Source organism: Hoplias malabaricus, chromosome 14 (genome assembly GCF_029633855.1).
Source record: "Hoplias malabaricus isolate fHopMal1 chromosome 14, fHopMal1.hap1, whole genome shotgun sequence".
Taxonomy (NCBI): domain Eukaryota; kingdom Metazoa; phylum Chordata; class Actinopteri; order Characiformes; family Erythrinidae; genus Hoplias; species Hoplias malabaricus.
In genome coordinates this window covers 2,703,676-2,722,425 of record NC_089813.1, presented here as the reverse complement: position 1 = coordinate 2,722,425, position 18,750 = coordinate 2,703,676, and the positions used below count along the sequence as shown (strand labels likewise).

Genomic DNA, 18,750 nt, shown 5'->3' with positions numbered 1-18,750 from the left:
AACTCTGTGAATGCTTTTGATGAATATCAATGAATGTCAAACATATCTGGAGAGACCTCTGAAAATTACTGTCCACGGACGGTTCTCATCCAACCTGAGGTTTTATTAGTTAATTGCTTTTCACTGTATTTGCAAATATTTCTAAAATTTGGTTTTCACTTTGTCATTATGGGGTACTCAGTGCAGGTTGAATGGGGAAAACTTGGAAGGCTTCCTGAAAGCATTGTATTTCTCACATTATTTAATGTTATTGAAAGTTTAACAAATATATGATGAAGAAATCCCTAACAGTTTCACATCACAATGACTGAAAGCGGGCGTTCTGAACAGGGCTGTTTACGCAGGGGGAGAACACTACTGTGGGGCTCGTGGGGTTTGGAACAAAGCAGGTCACAGAGGCTTCATTAAGAAACAGAACTGTGTTCCACTGTCAGAGAGAGGGAAAATATGTTCCCTTTGAAGACAAGGCTGGTCAGAAACAAATCATTCACATTTAGTTATACTGTGTACCCCCGTACTTATATAATGACAATAAAGTTGAAGTTGAATCATTAACTCACAAGAAAACTGCCATTTTATTTTACACAATGAATAGTGTATTGCTTTATAATTGCACACATTTACTATTTACAAATGAAATGTTCCACAGTGTAAGTGATGAAATAAGACATCCATAAAACAGGAAAGCAAATTTGGCTCCAACTCAAAGTATTTTAAATAGAACAAAATTTCTGAATTAAAAATCTGTTTTTAAATGGGTTATATATAATATTCTAAGAATTTTATATTTTCTGAGATAATGACTTTTGGGTTTTCATTGGCTGTGAGCCATCCATGAGCTGTGAGCTCCATGGTTCGAGTCCCGCTCCGGGTGACTGTCTGTGAGGAGTGTGGTGTGTTCTCCCTGTGTCTGTGTGGGTTTCCTCCAGGTGACTGTCTGTGAGGAGTGTGGTGTGTTCTCCCTGTGTCTGTGTGGGTTTCCTCCAGGTGACTGTCTGTGAGGAGTGTGGTGTGTTCTCCCTGTGTCTGTGTGGGTTTCCTCCAGGTGACTGTCTGTGAGGAGTGTGAACTGAAGATTTCTTTCCAATCATCGACTTACACAAAAAAAACCATTTGTTTACTAAGATTAATTTAACATAGTGTGTCTATTAGTCTTTATAATTTAGTTTAAAAAAAAATAATAATAATTTTAGCTCATCATCATATAGCATTAAAATTTGTAACAGAAAAACATCATTTAAGTCTGTTTACTTTAGATATTTGTAGATGTTTTAGAACATAAAACAGAATAAAGATTAATTACAGAACGTTTATCAAACTGCAGGGTTTCAGAGAAACACACAATCACATCACTGACAGTTTACAGTTAGAGTCTGATTCTCAGTTACAGTTGTTTCCTTTGATGAGGAAGAAAGTTCCCACAGCGACTCCCAGCACTCCTCCAACCAACCCCACTCCACAGAACACAGACCCTCCAACACCGGGCATCTCTACGTCAACCTCTGTAATACACACACACACACACACACACACACACACACAGTTCAGTTGCAGGAAAGATGATTTCTGGGTGGGTTCAGAGCACCAATCAGTGACCAATGGAAATTCAAGGTAAACACCTTCCTTTCAGAATTCAGAAGCAAAAAAAAAAAAAAATAAACAGAGGCAAAGAGACTCCAGAAGGAAAATTTCAAAAAACAAACAATGAAAGCAAATGTGACGCGGCCTACCTCTTACCTATTAAATCCCCAACCCCTAATGGTCATAAGAGGGATAATAACCACTAACAGAATGGGTTATATATAAAAAAAAAAATAAAAAAAACCCTGTGAATATAGTCCGACTACGCCACCTGAGGAATTTCATTTCAGGAAATAAGACTAGTAAAACTAGCCAGGGAACCCAGGTTCATTTGTTAGAGACAGAGACCCGTTGTCCACACTCAATTTTATTCTCACAATAAGATGATTTTATTTCAACACACATTCAAACATTGACCTAAAACACTAAAAGACTTTAGCTGCAGCTTTTAAATTAATACATCAACATTCATTAAAAATCAGTCAAAATTACTATATTTTAAATGACAACAAGGTGCCATAAACTAGCTGTCACAACGAGAGAGAGAGAGAGAGAGAGAGAGAGAGAGAGAGAGAGAGAGAGAGAGAGAGAGAGAGAGAGACTCTAACAGAAAAAAAATAACAAACTGACAAACTCAAGAAATAACCAATCAAAACAAAACCAAAATAAACACATGAAATCAATAAGGACATTATACACTTAAAGACCACAAAAAAAAAAAAAAAGAGCGAGCCCAAAATTGGGATATAACCCGCTAACTAAACCCAGAAATTGACACAAATATAATCTAACAAAATAGAAACGAAAACTTAACACAAAAGAAAAGCAACAATTACCCAAAAAAATAAAAATAAAACTAAAAAAAAGTCCCAGAAACTGCGCTTTGAAAACGGAAATATTCCTAGAGAGAGGAAACATGCCTACCTGGAATTAAACTGTGAAGCAGCAAAATAGTGAAGATGCAAAGCACAGAACAGCAACGATGGTCGCAGACCACGGCACAACACCCACAGCAATCACTACTAAATACACACAAATCACCCCGTTACTCCACACACTGTAAACCCACACAAATAGGGAAAAATATACCGACACCCATGGTCAAACCTAAAATAAGTAAAACACACAAATCGTTGCAGTTGTACCTGAATCCACCACCGCCAAACCACACGCCAAGCCAACAACAGGAGGGTCAAGTTCACTGGAAAGGGGGGGGGGGGGGGGGGGGGGGCAGGTCAAACGAATCACTAAGTCCTTCTACTCCCCCTTCTTATAGGGCTACAGTGACATCCCCCAATTAACCCTTGACATTACCCTTACATCAGTATTGACTGGAAATAAATAAAACACAATCTGCCACACAAAGTCTGGGCAAATACAAACGAAAATCAGAATCAAATAACTTGAGCAAAAAGGTAACCAAGTATCTTTTAAATATACTGCATTCACAACATATACTTTCTGCTCCTGATTCTAGGAATTGTGCTTTCAGATTTATATTTGCTTTTATAGAACTTTTAACACAAATTTCACTGCATAAAACACCGTCCCAGCTTTATTCCCAGGACAGGTTTGTGGTCCGTTTCAACACCTGGCTATGGGCACCATCACTGAAATCCACTAACAGACACAGGTTAATAATCAGGTGTAACTCTCACCCCATGTTTTGGTCAGTGCTCTGTCCAGGGCTGTGTGCTGCACACTGCAGGAGTAGATGTCCCCCTCCTCTGGAGTGAAGCTCAGGGTGGAGATCAGTTTAAAGGTGATATCTTCAGTGTTAATGTAATATCTGCTGAGACTGGCTTCATCCGTCACATTCACATTGTTCCTGGTCCAGGACACTTCCACATGTGGAGGGTAGAATCCAGTGATGTGACAGATGAGGGTGTTTTTAGAGCCCAGCTTTGCACTGCTCTTGGTGTAGACTGAACTCTGAGGGGCAACTAGGAGTAAAGTTATTCATATAATTATTTACAGAAGTTTAGAATTCCAAATGAATTCAAATAAAAACAAGTTCAATAAAATATAGGCAGCAAAGAATACATCATGCTTGTATTTCAAATAATATTTTTGTAATATCATTTGCATTTGGGGGCGGCAAAGTGGAGCAGCAGGTAGTGTCTCTGTCACACTGGAGAGACCTGGAGGGTGTAGGTTTGCGCTCTGCTTCGGTGACTGTCTGTGAGGGGTGTGGTGTTACATAAGCGGTTACACACAATGAATGAATAATGTCCTGAAATCAAGGGAGATAGGAGGTGTGGGGTGGTTTCCTACCCTCCTCCAAAATTTACATAATGAAGTTTCTGCAGTGCTGAGCCTGTAGTAGCATCGACAGAGTGTCTGTTCTCTCTGTTACAGCATCACAATGATTCTGAAGATGTAATTTTATTGTAAAAATATTAAGTGTTCCGTAAAAGCTTAAAAACCTGTAAAATACAACTAACAGCTAATAGATTTTTCCTGTTACACATCACATAAATAAAATAGTGTTTGTTTAGACAGATTTGTTAAACATTACACTCTCTACACTCTATACACCACTTAAGATATGAAAACTATATGTAATGCATATTTTTTTAAAAAATCACAAAATACGTGTATTTGACCATTTAAATCATGCAAATTTATTTCTTTAGTATTTAACAGCTTAAAATACCAACAATAAAAAAATATATATTATAAAACATGAAGAAAACACCACACAGAATTACACTATGATGTATTTTTGACAGGTTTTAGTTGCTATGTTGTTGTTAGGCTGTTGCTAAGGTGTTGCTAGGTGGCACAGGGCCCCTGATATATGTCTGATTTACTTGTGAAAACATTGTGTGTTGTAGTCGTGCTCATGTCTCACCTTGTGGTATTGGGGGGTTATTATAACTTTGTATAATATGACCCAAGATGTTTCTGCAGATTTTTATATAATAAACAGCCGCCTCATAGGTTCCTTCTTCATAGGTGAACGGATCTGCGAACTGCGGCAGAGTCATGTCTCCTTTCTCCAAACTGAAATCAGCATTCCACATTTCTTCTCCATCGAGTCCATAGATACTCTCTCTTTCTGAGTCTGAGCAGAGGCCTATTGTGAGATCCTGGTGTTTCACTGGAGAGAGAGAGAGAGAGAGAGAGAGAGAGAGAGAGAGAGAGAGAGAGAGAGAGAGAGAGAGAGAGAGAGAGAGAGCGCTATGCAGGCCATTATGACACCAGGGTTCAAAACCTCATTTTTAGTGCTTTAGGACGGCATTTTTACACCGTTCTCGAGCCACTCTGACCATTTTAAAAGTAGTGTGTTTTAAAAGCCCATCAATCTGAACACCATTTACCCAAACACTGAGTGAGAAGATCAGCCCTGCTCCGTTCACTAAAGCCCTCATTCATCTGCTGATAACCCTTCTGTGGGTGGAGTCTGTTATTCTTTAAACATTTCTCTTATATATCTTTTAACTTACATGTTAGAGTGTTTAGATACAATACAAATCCTTCTCAGAGCTTTGAGTACAGGGAAGTGCCTTTAATTCATGTGGTCTTTCCTCTTTATTATTATATTACTTCACTAAACAAGTGGATCACTCTGGATCACTCTGGATCACTCCGAGGGACAGTGAGTGTAATCAGTGAATGCTCAGGTGTTTTACCTGTAATAAAGCTAGGGTAGGTGATTTGTCTTAAAATATATTTGCTATATTTCTCAAATTAATCTTAACATCCTGATAGCAGCCAGTAAGGTTAAAGATCTGATGACATAAAGAAAGAGATCTGTTGTGTGTATGAGCCAAAAAATAGCAAAAGTGTAAATATTTCATCCATTAGTTTCTTTCAGACTGAAGAAAATGATTGAATGATGAAACTGACAATATATTTCCCGGGCCAAAGTCCACAACCTCACAACGGACCTGGGGTGCATTTCTCATACAATGACGGAGCCTAGCATTGAACTAACATGGTACGATGTATTGTTAAACTAACCAACATCTGAAGTCTGACCGTTTCCTAAAACCGTCGTACTTTGTTAGTACCACAGGAGTTTGAACCCTCTTGGTTTAAACCACCGTATTCTGAACTACAATGGTTCCAGACGTGTTTGGTCTGGCTTCCACCGCGGGAAACTCACGCATTGTGAAAAGAATTATGTGAAAATTATGTGAGTTGTGACTGCAATTACTCATATTATAATCATATAGAATCAGCAGCAAAAAAAAAATACAGTTACTTGAATAAAAAATAAATGCATATTTTAAAATAAAAATAAAAGAAATAACAGTAATAATAGACAAAAATTGTTTTGTAACAAAAACATATTATTTCGGTGTATTTATTATTATAAAATATAGATATTAATTATATGAGAAAAGTTTATAAATATGACGGCGAGATGTTTCTGCAGTGTTCATCAGTCGCGCAGTGGGCTACACATGAAAACCCCACCTTTCAGTATCACACAATACAGTGTTCAATACGTCGTTTTTATATCAGCAACTGAAGCTCTCAGTGATAAAACACTGATACACTAAAGTACACTAAAGTATTCTATGTTGCCTCTGATATATATTTGTAGTATATACCAACTTGATAACATCTTTATACACACACACACACACACACACACACACACACATATATACAGTTAAAGTGGCAGTTGTACAGCTGTTCTTTTTTCTTGCTTTGTTTGGACTTTTTTACCTCTGAGTCGTGTAGTAATTGAACAGTTTAGAGCAGGTGTGAAATCTGTGAAAAAACAACTGCTATATGTTTATGCCCTAATCTCACACTTAAAAATGATGGTTCTACAAGGGTTCTTTAGTAAAGAAAATGGTTCTATATAGAACCCTGAACACTTGAAGAACCTGTGCCTGATTAAAGGTTCCTTTGCATATGAAAGTGTTCTTCAGATTGATGTAGAATGTGGTATAGAGGGTTCTATAGAGCACCTTGTAGAAAATGCTTCTGTGTGGCACCATAAACAGTTCCTTTATTGTAACAATCTTGAAATCATAGTACAGAAGAACACTTTTTTTGTGTCGTATAGAACCTGTTTCTAAATGTTGCTATATAGAGCCATCTACAGCACATTCTCCATCAGTCTGAAGAACACTTTCATGAAGCAAAGAATCCTTAAATCGTACAAAGTTTCTTCAAGTGTTTAGGGTTCTATAGAGAACCGCCCCCCAAGGGTTGGGCTGTCCCCTGGACCCCAGAACTCATCTGCTCCACCCTGCTGCTTCAACACAGGGGCCCTCACACCCAGACCCACTGGCTTTGGAGCATCTGCAGCCAGTGCAGTGAATAGCTCCTGGCATCCCCAGTGTCCCCCACCCACCAGAGAGTAGTTAGTATTGCTCTTTATTTGAATTAATGTACAAACCGGATTCCAAAAAAGTTGGGACACTAAACAAATTGTGAATAAAAACTGAATGCAATGATGTAGAGATGGCAAATGTCAATATTTTATTTGTAATAGAACATAGATGACAGATCAAAGGTTTAATCTGAGTAAATGTAACATTTTAAAGAAAAAATATGTTGATTCAAAATTTTACAGTGTCAACAAATCCCAAAAAAGTTGGGACAAGTAGCAAAAAGTGGCTGGAAAAAGGAAATTGAGCATATAACGAACAGCTGGAAGACCAATTAACACTAATTAGGTCAGCTTACAACATGATTGGGTATAAAAAGAGCTTCTCAGAGTGTCAGTGTCTCTCTGAAGCCAAGATGGTAAGAGGATCACCAATTCCACCATTGTTGCGTAGAAAGATAGTGCAGCAATACCAGAATGGTGTTTCCCAGCGTAAAATAGCAAAGACTTTTAAGTTATCATCATCAACCGTGCATAACATCATCAAAAGATTCAGAGAATCTGGAACAATTGCTGTGCGTAAGGGTCAAGGCCATAAAACTCTACTGGATGCTCGTGATCTCTGGGCCCTTAAACGTCACTGCACCTCAAACAGGAACGCCACTGTCAAGGAAATAACAGAATGGGCTCAGGAATACTTCCAGAAAGCATTGTCAGTGAACACAATCCACCGTGCCATCCGCTGTTGCCAGCTGAAACTCTACAGTGCAAACAGGAAGCCATTTCTAAGCACGCTCCACAAGCTCAGACGTTTGCACTGGGCCAGGGGTCTTTTAAAATGGAGTGTGGCAAAATGGAAGACTGTTCTGTGGTCAGATGAGTCACGATTTGAAGTTCTTTATGGAACACTGGGACGCCATGTCATCCGGAGCAGAGAGGACAAGGATAACCCAAGTTGTTATCAACGCTCCGTTCAGAAGCCTGCATCACTGATGGTATGGGGTTGGATAAGAAAATAAATAACTATAAATGAATTAAATGATGGCAAACCACAATAGCACCTTCAGTGAAAGGGTGTTTCATTTAGTGAACTGTGGGGAAAAAACTAGTTACAAATTACATACAGGGAATCTTTTCCCTTCCAATATAAATAATTTCTTGGCACAACTATTCAGCCAACTCTCCAACCCCCCACCCCCCCCCCCCCACACACACACTCTTCTGTACTCAAAATGAGTCCTTATCGGACTCCTATTGGCTTAACTAATTCGGTATGTACCACTCCTCCTTTTCTACATTGGGAGACAGCTACAATCAAAGAATAATATATAAAAAAAAAAAACAGTTGTACTCTGCAAAACCCTTGTTCAAAAAATGACTACTTGATTCTAACCAAACGACAAACACACAATATGAACTAGATTAATAACGGGGCAACCCGTTTGGCTGTTTCTGTACCCATTTGGAAGCTGTTTTGATCGCTCGGGTTTTCCTGTTTTCTCGTTTCCACTGTTATTTCTATATTTATATCTGTTTTTTATAACCTACTAACCATCCATAGATCTATCTTTTAGATTGTCTCCGCAGGAATATTCATTACAGAGGCACTAAAACTGCCACCGGACCCTGGAGTAACGTTCTTGGTGTATGTTACTAAAATCAACTAAAAGCAGTAAGTACCTGCAATTCCATGGCTACTACTGGCTGTTTTGCCTGCTCAGAGTGTGGCATGTTTAGTTTAACCCCCTTTACCACCTCTAGCGATAAAGATAGTGCTTGTGTTTGTACTAAGTGTCAGCTAGTTAGCTCTCTGGTGGATAAAGTGGACCAGTTAAAAGTGCGCATCCGGAGCTTATTATTGTTAAGGGATAAACAGCGAGATTCAGTGTTAGCAACTCCGGGTGCCTTAGGGAGAGTTAGCACCCCCACGACCCCGGCGTTAGAGCCCTCACAGCGGGGTGAATGGGTGACGTCTCGGCGTCATAGCCGGAAAGCTAAGGCTGATGCTAACGCTGAGGCCAAAGCTAGCCCACCGGGACACCACGCTCCTCCGATTCGCGTGTCAAACAGGTTTGCCCTGCTCAGTGAAGCACCCGCTGAGGAGCCTGTTAAGAGTGCTCTGGTTATAGGAGACTCTATTGTTCGACACGTGAAATTAGCTACTCCTTTAGGGGCGCCGGCAGTAACAGTTAGCTGTTTATCGGGAGCCAGAGCGCCGGATATTAGTGGCAACCTTAGGCTGTTAGCTAATAGGAGATATTCGAGGGTAGTCATTCATGTAGGGGCCAATGATATTCATCTGCGGCAGTCTGAGGTAACTAAGGGTAATATTACAGAGGTGATTAAACTGGCCCAGACGATGTCCGATGCCGTAATCTGCTCTGGCCCCATACCAATGCGGCGTGGCGACGAAGCTTACAGCAGACTTTGGGCGTTAAACTGCTGGATGTCCAAGTGGTGTTCCGAAAATCAAGTGGGCTTTATAGACAATTGGTTACGTTTTGAGGGCAAGCCTGGTCTTATAGGTAGGGATGGTATCCACCCCACGCGGGAGGGTGCTGCCTTACTTTCTTGCAGCATAGCACATAGTCTTTTAGTTAGTCAGCAGAGTAGTGTAGATAGCTGCTGACAATCCAGAGCCGGGACCAGGCCGCAGACAGACAGGCTAAACCGACCGTCTGCGAACTATCTTGAGGCGTCACCCAGGTTCAACTGTATTGAGACTGTGTCTTTCCCCCGAACTAAATGTAAAAGTAGAAAAACAAAATCAGCCTGTTTCAGCAACCTAATCAATATTAAATCATACACAACATCTAGCAGCAACACCTCAGAACTAAAACTAAAATTTGGGTTACTCAACATTAGATCACTAAACTCAAAAGCACTCATCGTAAATGATATTATAAGTGATCATAAATTCAATGTTTTCTGTCTCACGGAAACGTGGGTTAGACCAAATGAATATTTAGCACTAAATGAAGCCACCCCCCTAGGCTATAATGATGCACATAGCCCAAGAATATCAGGCAAAGGAGGTGGAGTATGTGTAATTTACCAAAATACCCTAGAAATTAGTCTTAAACAATGTGACACCTTCTCTTCTTTTGAGGTTCTCTCCACTATTATTACAAATCCGGTCACAAAAAAGGACGCATTTTATTATGCAACATTTACAGACCACCAGGGCCTTACTTAGAATTTCTGAAAGAATTCAGCGATTTTGCTACAAACCTAGCGGTGTGCAATCATAAAGTTATAATTGTAGGAGATTTCAATATCCATTTTGAGAAGGAAAGTGACCCACTAAAAAAGGCATTTACCTCAATCTTAGACTCTATTGGTATTACTCAAAATGTAACAGGGCCTACACACTACTGCAGCCACACTTTAGACTTAGTTCTGACACTAGGTCTTAACATTGACAAAATTAATATCTTACCGCAATCCTCAGCAATCTCCGATCATTATTTAATTTCATATGAGCTACATTTTAGCCATAATATATGTAAGAACCCTCGCTATTCTACAAGGCGTATAATAAAACCATCTACCGCCCTACAATTTATAGAAAACCTACCAGAACTATCGACCCCAGTTCCAACTCCATCAGACCCAATGGACCTAGATGTACTAAATGATTACCTAGAAAATACCTGTCGATCTACTTTAGAAAAGGTAGCACCACTTAAACATAAAAGTATAAGACAGAAAAAGCTTGCACCATGGTATAATGATAAGACCCGTACTTTAAAACAAACATTACGAAAACTAGAGCGGAAATGGCGATCAACCAAGCTTGAAGTGTTCCATTCTGCCTGGAAGGACAGCCTTATAGAGTATAGAAATGCCCTCACTAAAGCTCGCTCAGCATATCTGGCCTCGCTGATCTCCCATAATAAAAATAATCCGAGAGCACTGTTTAGTGTGTTTTCTAGAATTACAAAAAATCAAGCAGGTTCTGAACAACTAATTCCAGCAACTCTCACCAGTAAAGATTTTATGGACTTTTTTAATAATAAAATTGAGAATATTAGACAACAAACTCAAGCCACAGGATCAAATCCATCCTGGCTGCCACCCGATGTGAATGATATAAAACATAATTTAACTGTAAAAGAAAGACTTGAAACCTTTTACCCACTCCCACAATTAGAACTAGAGAAGATTATCACCTCCGCAAACTGTACAACTTGCACACTTGATGCAATTCCCACAAAGTTGCTCAAAGATGTACTACCAGCTATTATTGATCCTCTTTTAACTATAGTAAACTCATCCCTTAGTCTGGGCCATGTACCCAAAGCTTTTAAACTAGCAGTTATTAAACCTATGATCAAGAAACCAAATCTTGATGCTAATACACTGTCTAATTACAGGCCTATTTCTAATTTGCCATTTCTGTCCAAGATCTTAGAAAGAGCTGTGGCCCAACAACTTAGTTTATATCTACATAAGAATCATATATATGAAAAATTCCAATCTGGATTCAGGCAACATCATAGTACAGAGACAGCTCTAGTCAAGATAACAAATGATCTTCTTCTTGCCTCTGATCAAGGCCACGTATCCCTGTTGGTGCTTCTTGACCTAAGCGCAGCCTTCGATACAATAGACCACAATATTCTCATAGAAAGGTTAGAAAACATGGTTGGAATCACAGGGACAGCCCTATTATGGTTCAAATCTTACTTAACGGAACGTTATCAGTTCGTAAAAGTAAACAATCTAAATTCAAATTATTCTAAAGTAAGATTTGGAATTCCACAAGGCTCTATTTTAGGACCATTATTATTTACATTATACATGTTACCGCTAGGCACAGTTATAAGAAACCATGACATTAACTTTCACTGTTACGCAGACGACACACAATTGTATATTTCAGCCAAGCCCGATGACAAACACAGATTAAAGAAAATAGAGGACTGTGTAAAAGACGAGAAAGGCTGGATGTTGCGTAACTTCCTCCTTCTAAACAGCAACAAAACAGAGGTCCTGCTTTTGGGTCCAAAAGTGGCAAGAAATAAATTATCAGATTTAATTTTAAATCTCGCTGATTTTCCAGTTAAACCTGGTTCAGCAGCCAAAAATCTTGGTGTCATAATTGACCCGGATTTATCATTTGATCAACACATAGGTAGTATCACTAGGACAGCTTTTTTACATCTTCGCAATATCGCTAAGATTAGAAATGCCTTATCTCCTCAGGACGCAGAAACATTAGTACATGCCTTTATTACTTCAAGGCTTGACTACTGTAACGCACTACTGTCAGGATGCACCAGCAGCAATTTAAGAAAACTTCAACTAGTTCAAAATGCTTTAGCTAGAGTCCTCACTAAAACTAGAAAATTTGAACATATCAGCCCAGTTTTATCATCACTTCATTGGCTGCCTGTTAAATTCCGCATTGACTACAAAATTTTGTTATTAACATATAAAGCTCTACATGGGCTTGCTCCTGAATATCTTCAAGATACAATTTCCTATTATGAGCCTCCACGTTCACTCAGATCACAGAATACTAGATTTTTAATTGTTCCCAGAATTCAGAAGGCCTCAGCTGGGGGAAGAGCCTTTTCTTATAAAGCCCCTAGACTCTGGAATGATCTTCCAGAAAATGTTCGGGACTCAGACACAGTCGCAATCTTCAAATCTAGGCTAAAAACTCATTTGTTTAGTTTATCTTTTGGTAGCTAATGCTCCCCCATAGATAAAGGCGGCAGATCCGGGGGGTCCATGGACACAGGGAATTATAGTAAACTGAGACGCTGGTGCTGTCGTCCCGCCGCTTCTCGCGATCACTCAGGTTTGTTGATGGTGGAGCGGAGGGATGCCAGTGTTTCAGGATGCTCCCGTGTCTGTGTGTCCTCCTGGTTCTCTCCTTTCAGTTAAAGCTGTCATAGTCAGATCTGCCGGAGTCATTAGCCACACTCTGGAAATTCTCATATTTTCTACTTTACAAACACAAAACAGTTCAAAACTAATTCCATCCCTTTACATCTTTCCGAGTAAACAACTGCCCACCTGTCTGTCTGGACACTGATGGATGACTGTCGAGATCCTCCTCCACGCTTCAGACCAGCTGCCCATGCTCCAGCAACCACCAAGTGCCTTGAAGCTGTCCCTTCACTGAAGTTCTCACGGACTACTAACTATTATCACCAGTAGATTGACCAGAGGAGGATGGGTCACCCCTTGTGAGCCTTGGTTCCTCCCAAGGTTTCTTCCTCAGCTGGGGGAGTTTTTCCTTGCCACTGTCGCCCCTGGCTTGCTCACTTGAGGGTTTTACATTTGTTTTTACATTTCATGTCAAATCTTTGTCTTACTGGAATTCTGTGAAGCTGCTTTGTGACAACATCAGTTGTGAAAAGCGCTATATAAATAAATTTGATTTGATTTGATTTGATTAATCTATAGTGAAAATAAAAGAAAAATATTTCCAATCAAACCACCCCCCCCCTCAAATAGACCAAACCAACCTGGCCCCTACAGGTATGTCTGAATTTGCTCAGGCACTATTTAAGGACACCTAAAACTCAGTTTAGGCCTTTTTTAGTGCAGTAAGTCCGGTGTAGGCATGAAATATCTCTGTTTTACAGCCCAGTAGTATATTTTAACTGAAAGGGTGAGATTGTTTACCAAGCTAGCAATATGGATGTAAAGCTAAAAAGAATAATGTGTGTGAGCTACTGGGAGATAAAACAGGGACCGAGAGGGCTATGAGGGATAAGATGGGAACAGAAATATTTAACTAGTGGTCCTGTATTGTCCATTCTGTCACAAAGGTTTAAATGATGACTGTGTATTAATACCAGGGTGTTTATATACATTTTTCAAATATTTTTATAATTGTTATAACATTAAATTAAATAAAATGAAATGAAACCTTAATAATAATAACATTTAATTTATGTATCAGCTATAATGTTTTTATTTAGAAGTTTAAAACTGTCCTCATTTCTGTATTAAATCTTAGGTAAACATTATACTATTTTATTTATGATTTACACATACACACACACACACACACACACACACACACACACACATTATACCTTACCCTAATTCTACTGAGTCTTCTGTCATCAGGAACTAAGCGTCTAACCACAGGTCTGAAACTATAGTTCCAACTACACAACTTAACGACATTGTTTGTGAATGTTCGGTGGAACTACGGTTTTGAGAAACACCTGTGTCGTTTAAGATGGTTCGGAATATGTAAGTTACCAACATAGTTACTTTGATAGTTCCAAAGACTGTTTTGAGAAACACTTGCATTGCAACTGCATCGTTCCAACTATGTAAGCTGCTAGCATGGTTAGCAACTATGCTTTTGGGAAACAAACCCCTGCACATGTATTCATTTGTGCATGCGCAACTACATACATAGATTATTTCTTTGTTGTTACAATGCTTCTTGGCATCTCTTAGACCATTGGAGGCTGTTAATTTCCCTTTTAAATGGTGCCATATTTGTAAGGAACATGCATTTGTGGGATGAGCAGTAGATCTGAGTATGTGGGGTGTGGCCATGTAAAATTTGCCAAATCTTCTCTGTCTTGGGTTTGTTTTGTGAAAAAATCAAAACATCATTGATTTCTGCACCGGTCCTCATACCACCTGACTTCTCTCAGAGATTTCGTGTGCAAACAGAAGTGAGTGAGTCTGGTCTTGGAGCAGTACTTACATAAGAAAAATATGAACAAGGAAGGGGTGATAGCTTGTGCCTCTAGATTGTTTGTTGGCACTGAGAAATCATATTCTGTTTCAGAAAAAGAATGTCTGGCTGTTGTCTGAGCAGCTGAAAAAAGCATTCAATGTTGAACAATGGTAGGCACTCAGTTTGAAGTTGAATCTGACCACTCAGCATTAACATGGGTTTTTAACTATCCAAACCCTTCCCATCTTACCAGCTGGGCCATTAGTCTACAGAGCTGTGATTTTACAGTTGTGTACAGAAAGGGCCAATGAAATATTGAAGACACAGCTGAAAAAATAGTTGTGTATAGGTGAATTCCAGTTACAGGAAAAGGAAGATAGTTCAAATTGTTCCTGTTTCTCTCATCAAACAGAAATCACGAATAAATTCTCTGATAGAAAGAATGATAATGAGGGTATGTGGAAGAGAGAGAGAGAGAGAGAGAGAGAGAGAGAGAGAGAGAGAGAGAGACTGAGAGAGAGAGAGAGAGAGAGAGAGAGAGAGAGAGAGAGAGAGAGAGAGAGAGAGAGAGAGAGAGAGACTGCACTTTCTCGCTGAATACAGAACATGGCACTATGTTATGTTTTTATGTAAGTAATATTCTATTCAGCACAGTGTTTACATGTTAATGTTTATACTTTAATCCAGGTTCCATCTTTTACTGAAAATAACGTCTATCTATTTATTTATATTAGATGCATGTTAATGTTTTCCTACTTCACTTTTATTTTTATTCTTTTGTCTCTGTTTTAATGTTTGAGTGCAGTTTTATAAGTGTCAGTCTTAATGTGATGGTGATGTACAGTAAAATACAGAAAAATAAACTTTACACTCTATAATAATTATAAATAATGAACCAAATCCAGCTCCTTCTAATTACACTCAACTACAGTAATAACACAGTAATTACACTGTAACAGTTCATTACTGAAGAGTGAAATATTAATGTTCTCACCTGCAGACACAGTGTAGAGCAGAGCTGCGCAGACGAGGATTAAACACAGCTTCATTGTGATCAGCGCAGAGGACACACACTCACACAGGAGAGAGTCCAAACTGAACACAGTCTCTCTGTGTCTCTCTCTCTAACTCACACAGCTCAGGATCATCAGCCAATAGGAGATTTACTTTCACTCTCACTCTGCAGTCTCTGGGTGAAGTTAATTATCAGCCTCGACTCTCAGCAGGAGTCGCCCTAAACATTAACTCACATGATCATGTCTATATTTCTATAGCGCTACCTTTCCCCCAGTGATACAGTAATACCCAAATAGTAACTACTAAGTGTTTTATTATTATTATTATTATTATTATTATTATTATTTTACATAATTTATCTGGGGTCACTTTCAGATAGATAGATAGATAGATAGATAGATAGATAGATAGATAGATAGATAGATAGATAGAAGTTCTATTATATTGATTGCTTGTCTGTGACAGTTCCAGGTTTATGTTTATCCAGAAGAAGCAGGAACAGGATCCACAAGCTGAGCCCAGTGAAGCCCAGTGTGTGTTCATGTTTAATGCCATTACTTGTTAATTGCTTTCTCATGACCTCTAGTGGACAACTGCTAGAATGCCCAACAAAAATGTTATTCAAAATTTCTCTGATTTAATTAATTCATAACTCTGTATAAACATACCAAAAAGAGAAGGATTTAAATAAAAGTATTGTCACGCACTTGTCCTGTCGTGTCTGTTTTCCTCACCATGTGCTCACTTAGCACATGGCTCTGTTTGTCTCCGCGATCCTGACAAGTATATCCCATGAAAGATGTTTAGTTTGTGTCATTTGCCAGTACAGATGATATAAACTGTAACAAGCAGCAGATTCTCTTCTTTCACTAAAGGATTTAGTTACATCCAGCCTCCCGTCCAATCTCCTACTGAATACTTTACTGTTTTTGCTCACAATGATTTGTAAGGAAGACAAATTTTCAAAATATCCTGTAGGATTACAATAGTCCAAAGGGTTTGTTGTCATTTGCACAGTGAGGAATCAGGTTTCTGTGTACAAATTATTTGCTTCTCACCAACAATGGCAAATATATGAATATAAGTGAACATGTGCTACAGTACAGTGACAGTGGCATGTAAACATGTTGACAGTAAAGTGCAGGGTTATTTCTGAGTTACAACATTTCTGGTCACCTCCCTCCCGTAGGCCACTTCATCTCTGCCAGTGATGCGTCCTATCACTGTTGTGTCATCAGCAAACTTCAGGATGATGTTACTTTGTTGTAGGCGACACAGTCATGGGTGAACAGGGTGTAGAGGATGGGGCTGAGGGCACATTCCTGTGGAGTCCTGGTGTAGGTGGTGATACTGGCTGAAGTCCTGTTGCCAACCCCGATGGACTTGGGCCTGCCAGTCAAAAAGTCCAAAAGCCTGTGACAGAGCGTCGGGTGCAGGCAGAGTGTGGATAGTTCGTGAGTAAGTTTGTGGGGGCTGACCGTGTTAAAGGCGGAACTATAGTCCACAAAGAACATCCTGATGTAGGAGTCTTTGTTTACAATTTAAACAGTGTGATAATTGTAAAGTACCAACAGTTCCTGAAATATCTGTTTTAATTGTAATACTGTAATACTGTAGTACTGTAATGTCATTAGTACATGTTGTACAGTTTGCTAGCCTGAAAAAGTTACCTTATAATTATTACTCACAGTCTTTTGTTATTGTTTACAGTGGCACCAAATGGAAAGTAATTAATTTGATATAATATTTGTATCATTTTTGCACATTAATACATTATTTACTTAATAATAAAGACTACAATTTAAGAGGTTTCTCAAAACTGTTCTGTTTATTAAATAAAACCAGCTTTTTTATATTTACAAAATCTTGCTATGTCAGTTTAATGGTCTAACTAACATTCTATTTTCAATAAAGTACATGAAGTTAATTTAGTTTTGGTTAATTTTAAACATCAGTCAGTATGACTTTATTCCACCTGCAAGTTAGCAATTTACCTGTCCTAACTGCAACCCAGTGATGTTTGCAGCCTCGGTTGATGGAAACCACACACAATAGAATTGCAAGTGTATAGTGTATTACATATATATATATATATATACATATATATATATATATACACGCTATATTGGGTTTATTTTGGTAAGACCAGAAGTGTGATATGTGGAAAAAGCATGTCTACCACAATACGGCGTGCCCCCAATCTGTGGTTTGATTGATCCAGTCATTCGACTGACATCAAAGACTCCTGACTTTTCTAACTGACTTGGAACACTGATTGAACTAAGAGCAACCTGTTAAAGAAGGAATTTTACCTTTCTAAAGACACTTTATTTTCCTTAGTTTTCAGGGCCCATAGGTATTATTGTATGTCATATTGTATGTTTCACTGTTCTTTATATTCTTGCAACTAAATGTTTGCAATGACTACAATTGTGTGTTGGTTAGTGCACTGCATCTCAGCTCCTGTGAAACTAGACTGTGATGTGTACATACCTTGAAGTGGGTTACATGGTAAAATGTGGCAAGCCAGCCAGGAGCATTGAGTAGACAATAACACAGAAACCTTGTGACCACTAGATTGTACTTAACCCTCTTGTTATGTTCGTTTTTCAGGAACAGCAATGATGTTTGTGAGTCAATTTGACCCGGTGCATGTTTAATTATCCAAAACATGTCTGAAACCAAAACAAATCCTAACAAGAAGTGTGAATATGTCATTACTAACTCCATCACTAATTATTCAATCAATATTTAGTGCAGTGGTGTTCCTTACTTCTAACATGTAATGGTTCAAAGTAATGGTTCAATTAGAATAATTCACTAGTTTTACATAAAAAATACAACTTTTAACATTTTTCATCACTCTATTACTTTTCAAAGACTTGCTGTCGATTCATCCTTTGACTTATAGACCACAGCCAGGATGAGGAGCCCCAAATATGCATCTAAATGTGTTTTATTTAACATTACACTTATATAGTGCTTTTCTAGAAACCCAAGGATGCTTTACAATCAACACTCAACATTCAATCCACACACACACTGGCGAGAAGCAGCAGCCAAACGCGCAGTGTACTCTTGACCAGGAACGACCGTCCACCTGGAGGACTGCATCAGGCACTAGAGTTTCACCCAGGACAGAGCACTGATCCATATCTGGGCACATTCACTCACACATACAGACATTCTGTCACAT

The 18,750-nt window shown here is 38.8% G+C and overlaps 1 protein-coding gene across 2 annotated transcripts; it reads right to left on the bottom strand.

Moving 5' to 3' along the window:
- Window positions 1–573: 573 nt before the first annotated feature.
- LOC136665550 (H-2 class II histocompatibility antigen, A-U alpha chain-like) lies at window positions 574–15,656 on the bottom strand. 2 transcript variants are annotated; one of them, XM_066643173.1, is made up of 5 exons: window positions 15,532–15,656; window positions 4,436–4,684; window positions 3,240–3,524; window positions 2,506–2,603; window positions 1,380–1,502 (listed from the first exon to the last, which is right to left on the bottom strand). In XM_066643173.1, exons 1-4 carry the CDS (start codon window positions 15,584–15,586, stop codon window positions 2,512–2,514), a joined length of 681 nt encoding a protein of 226 aa, XP_066499270.1. In that variant the 5' UTR covers window positions 15,587–15,656; the 3' UTR covers window positions 1,380–1,502; window positions 2,506–2,511. The 2 variants fall into 2 exon arrangements, with proteins under 2 accessions (XP_066499269.1, XP_066499270.1); XM_066643172.1 differs by lacking the exon at window positions 2,506–2,603 and having other exon boundaries at window positions 574–1,502.
- Between the last annotated feature and the right edge of the window lie 3,094 nt (window positions 15,657–18,750).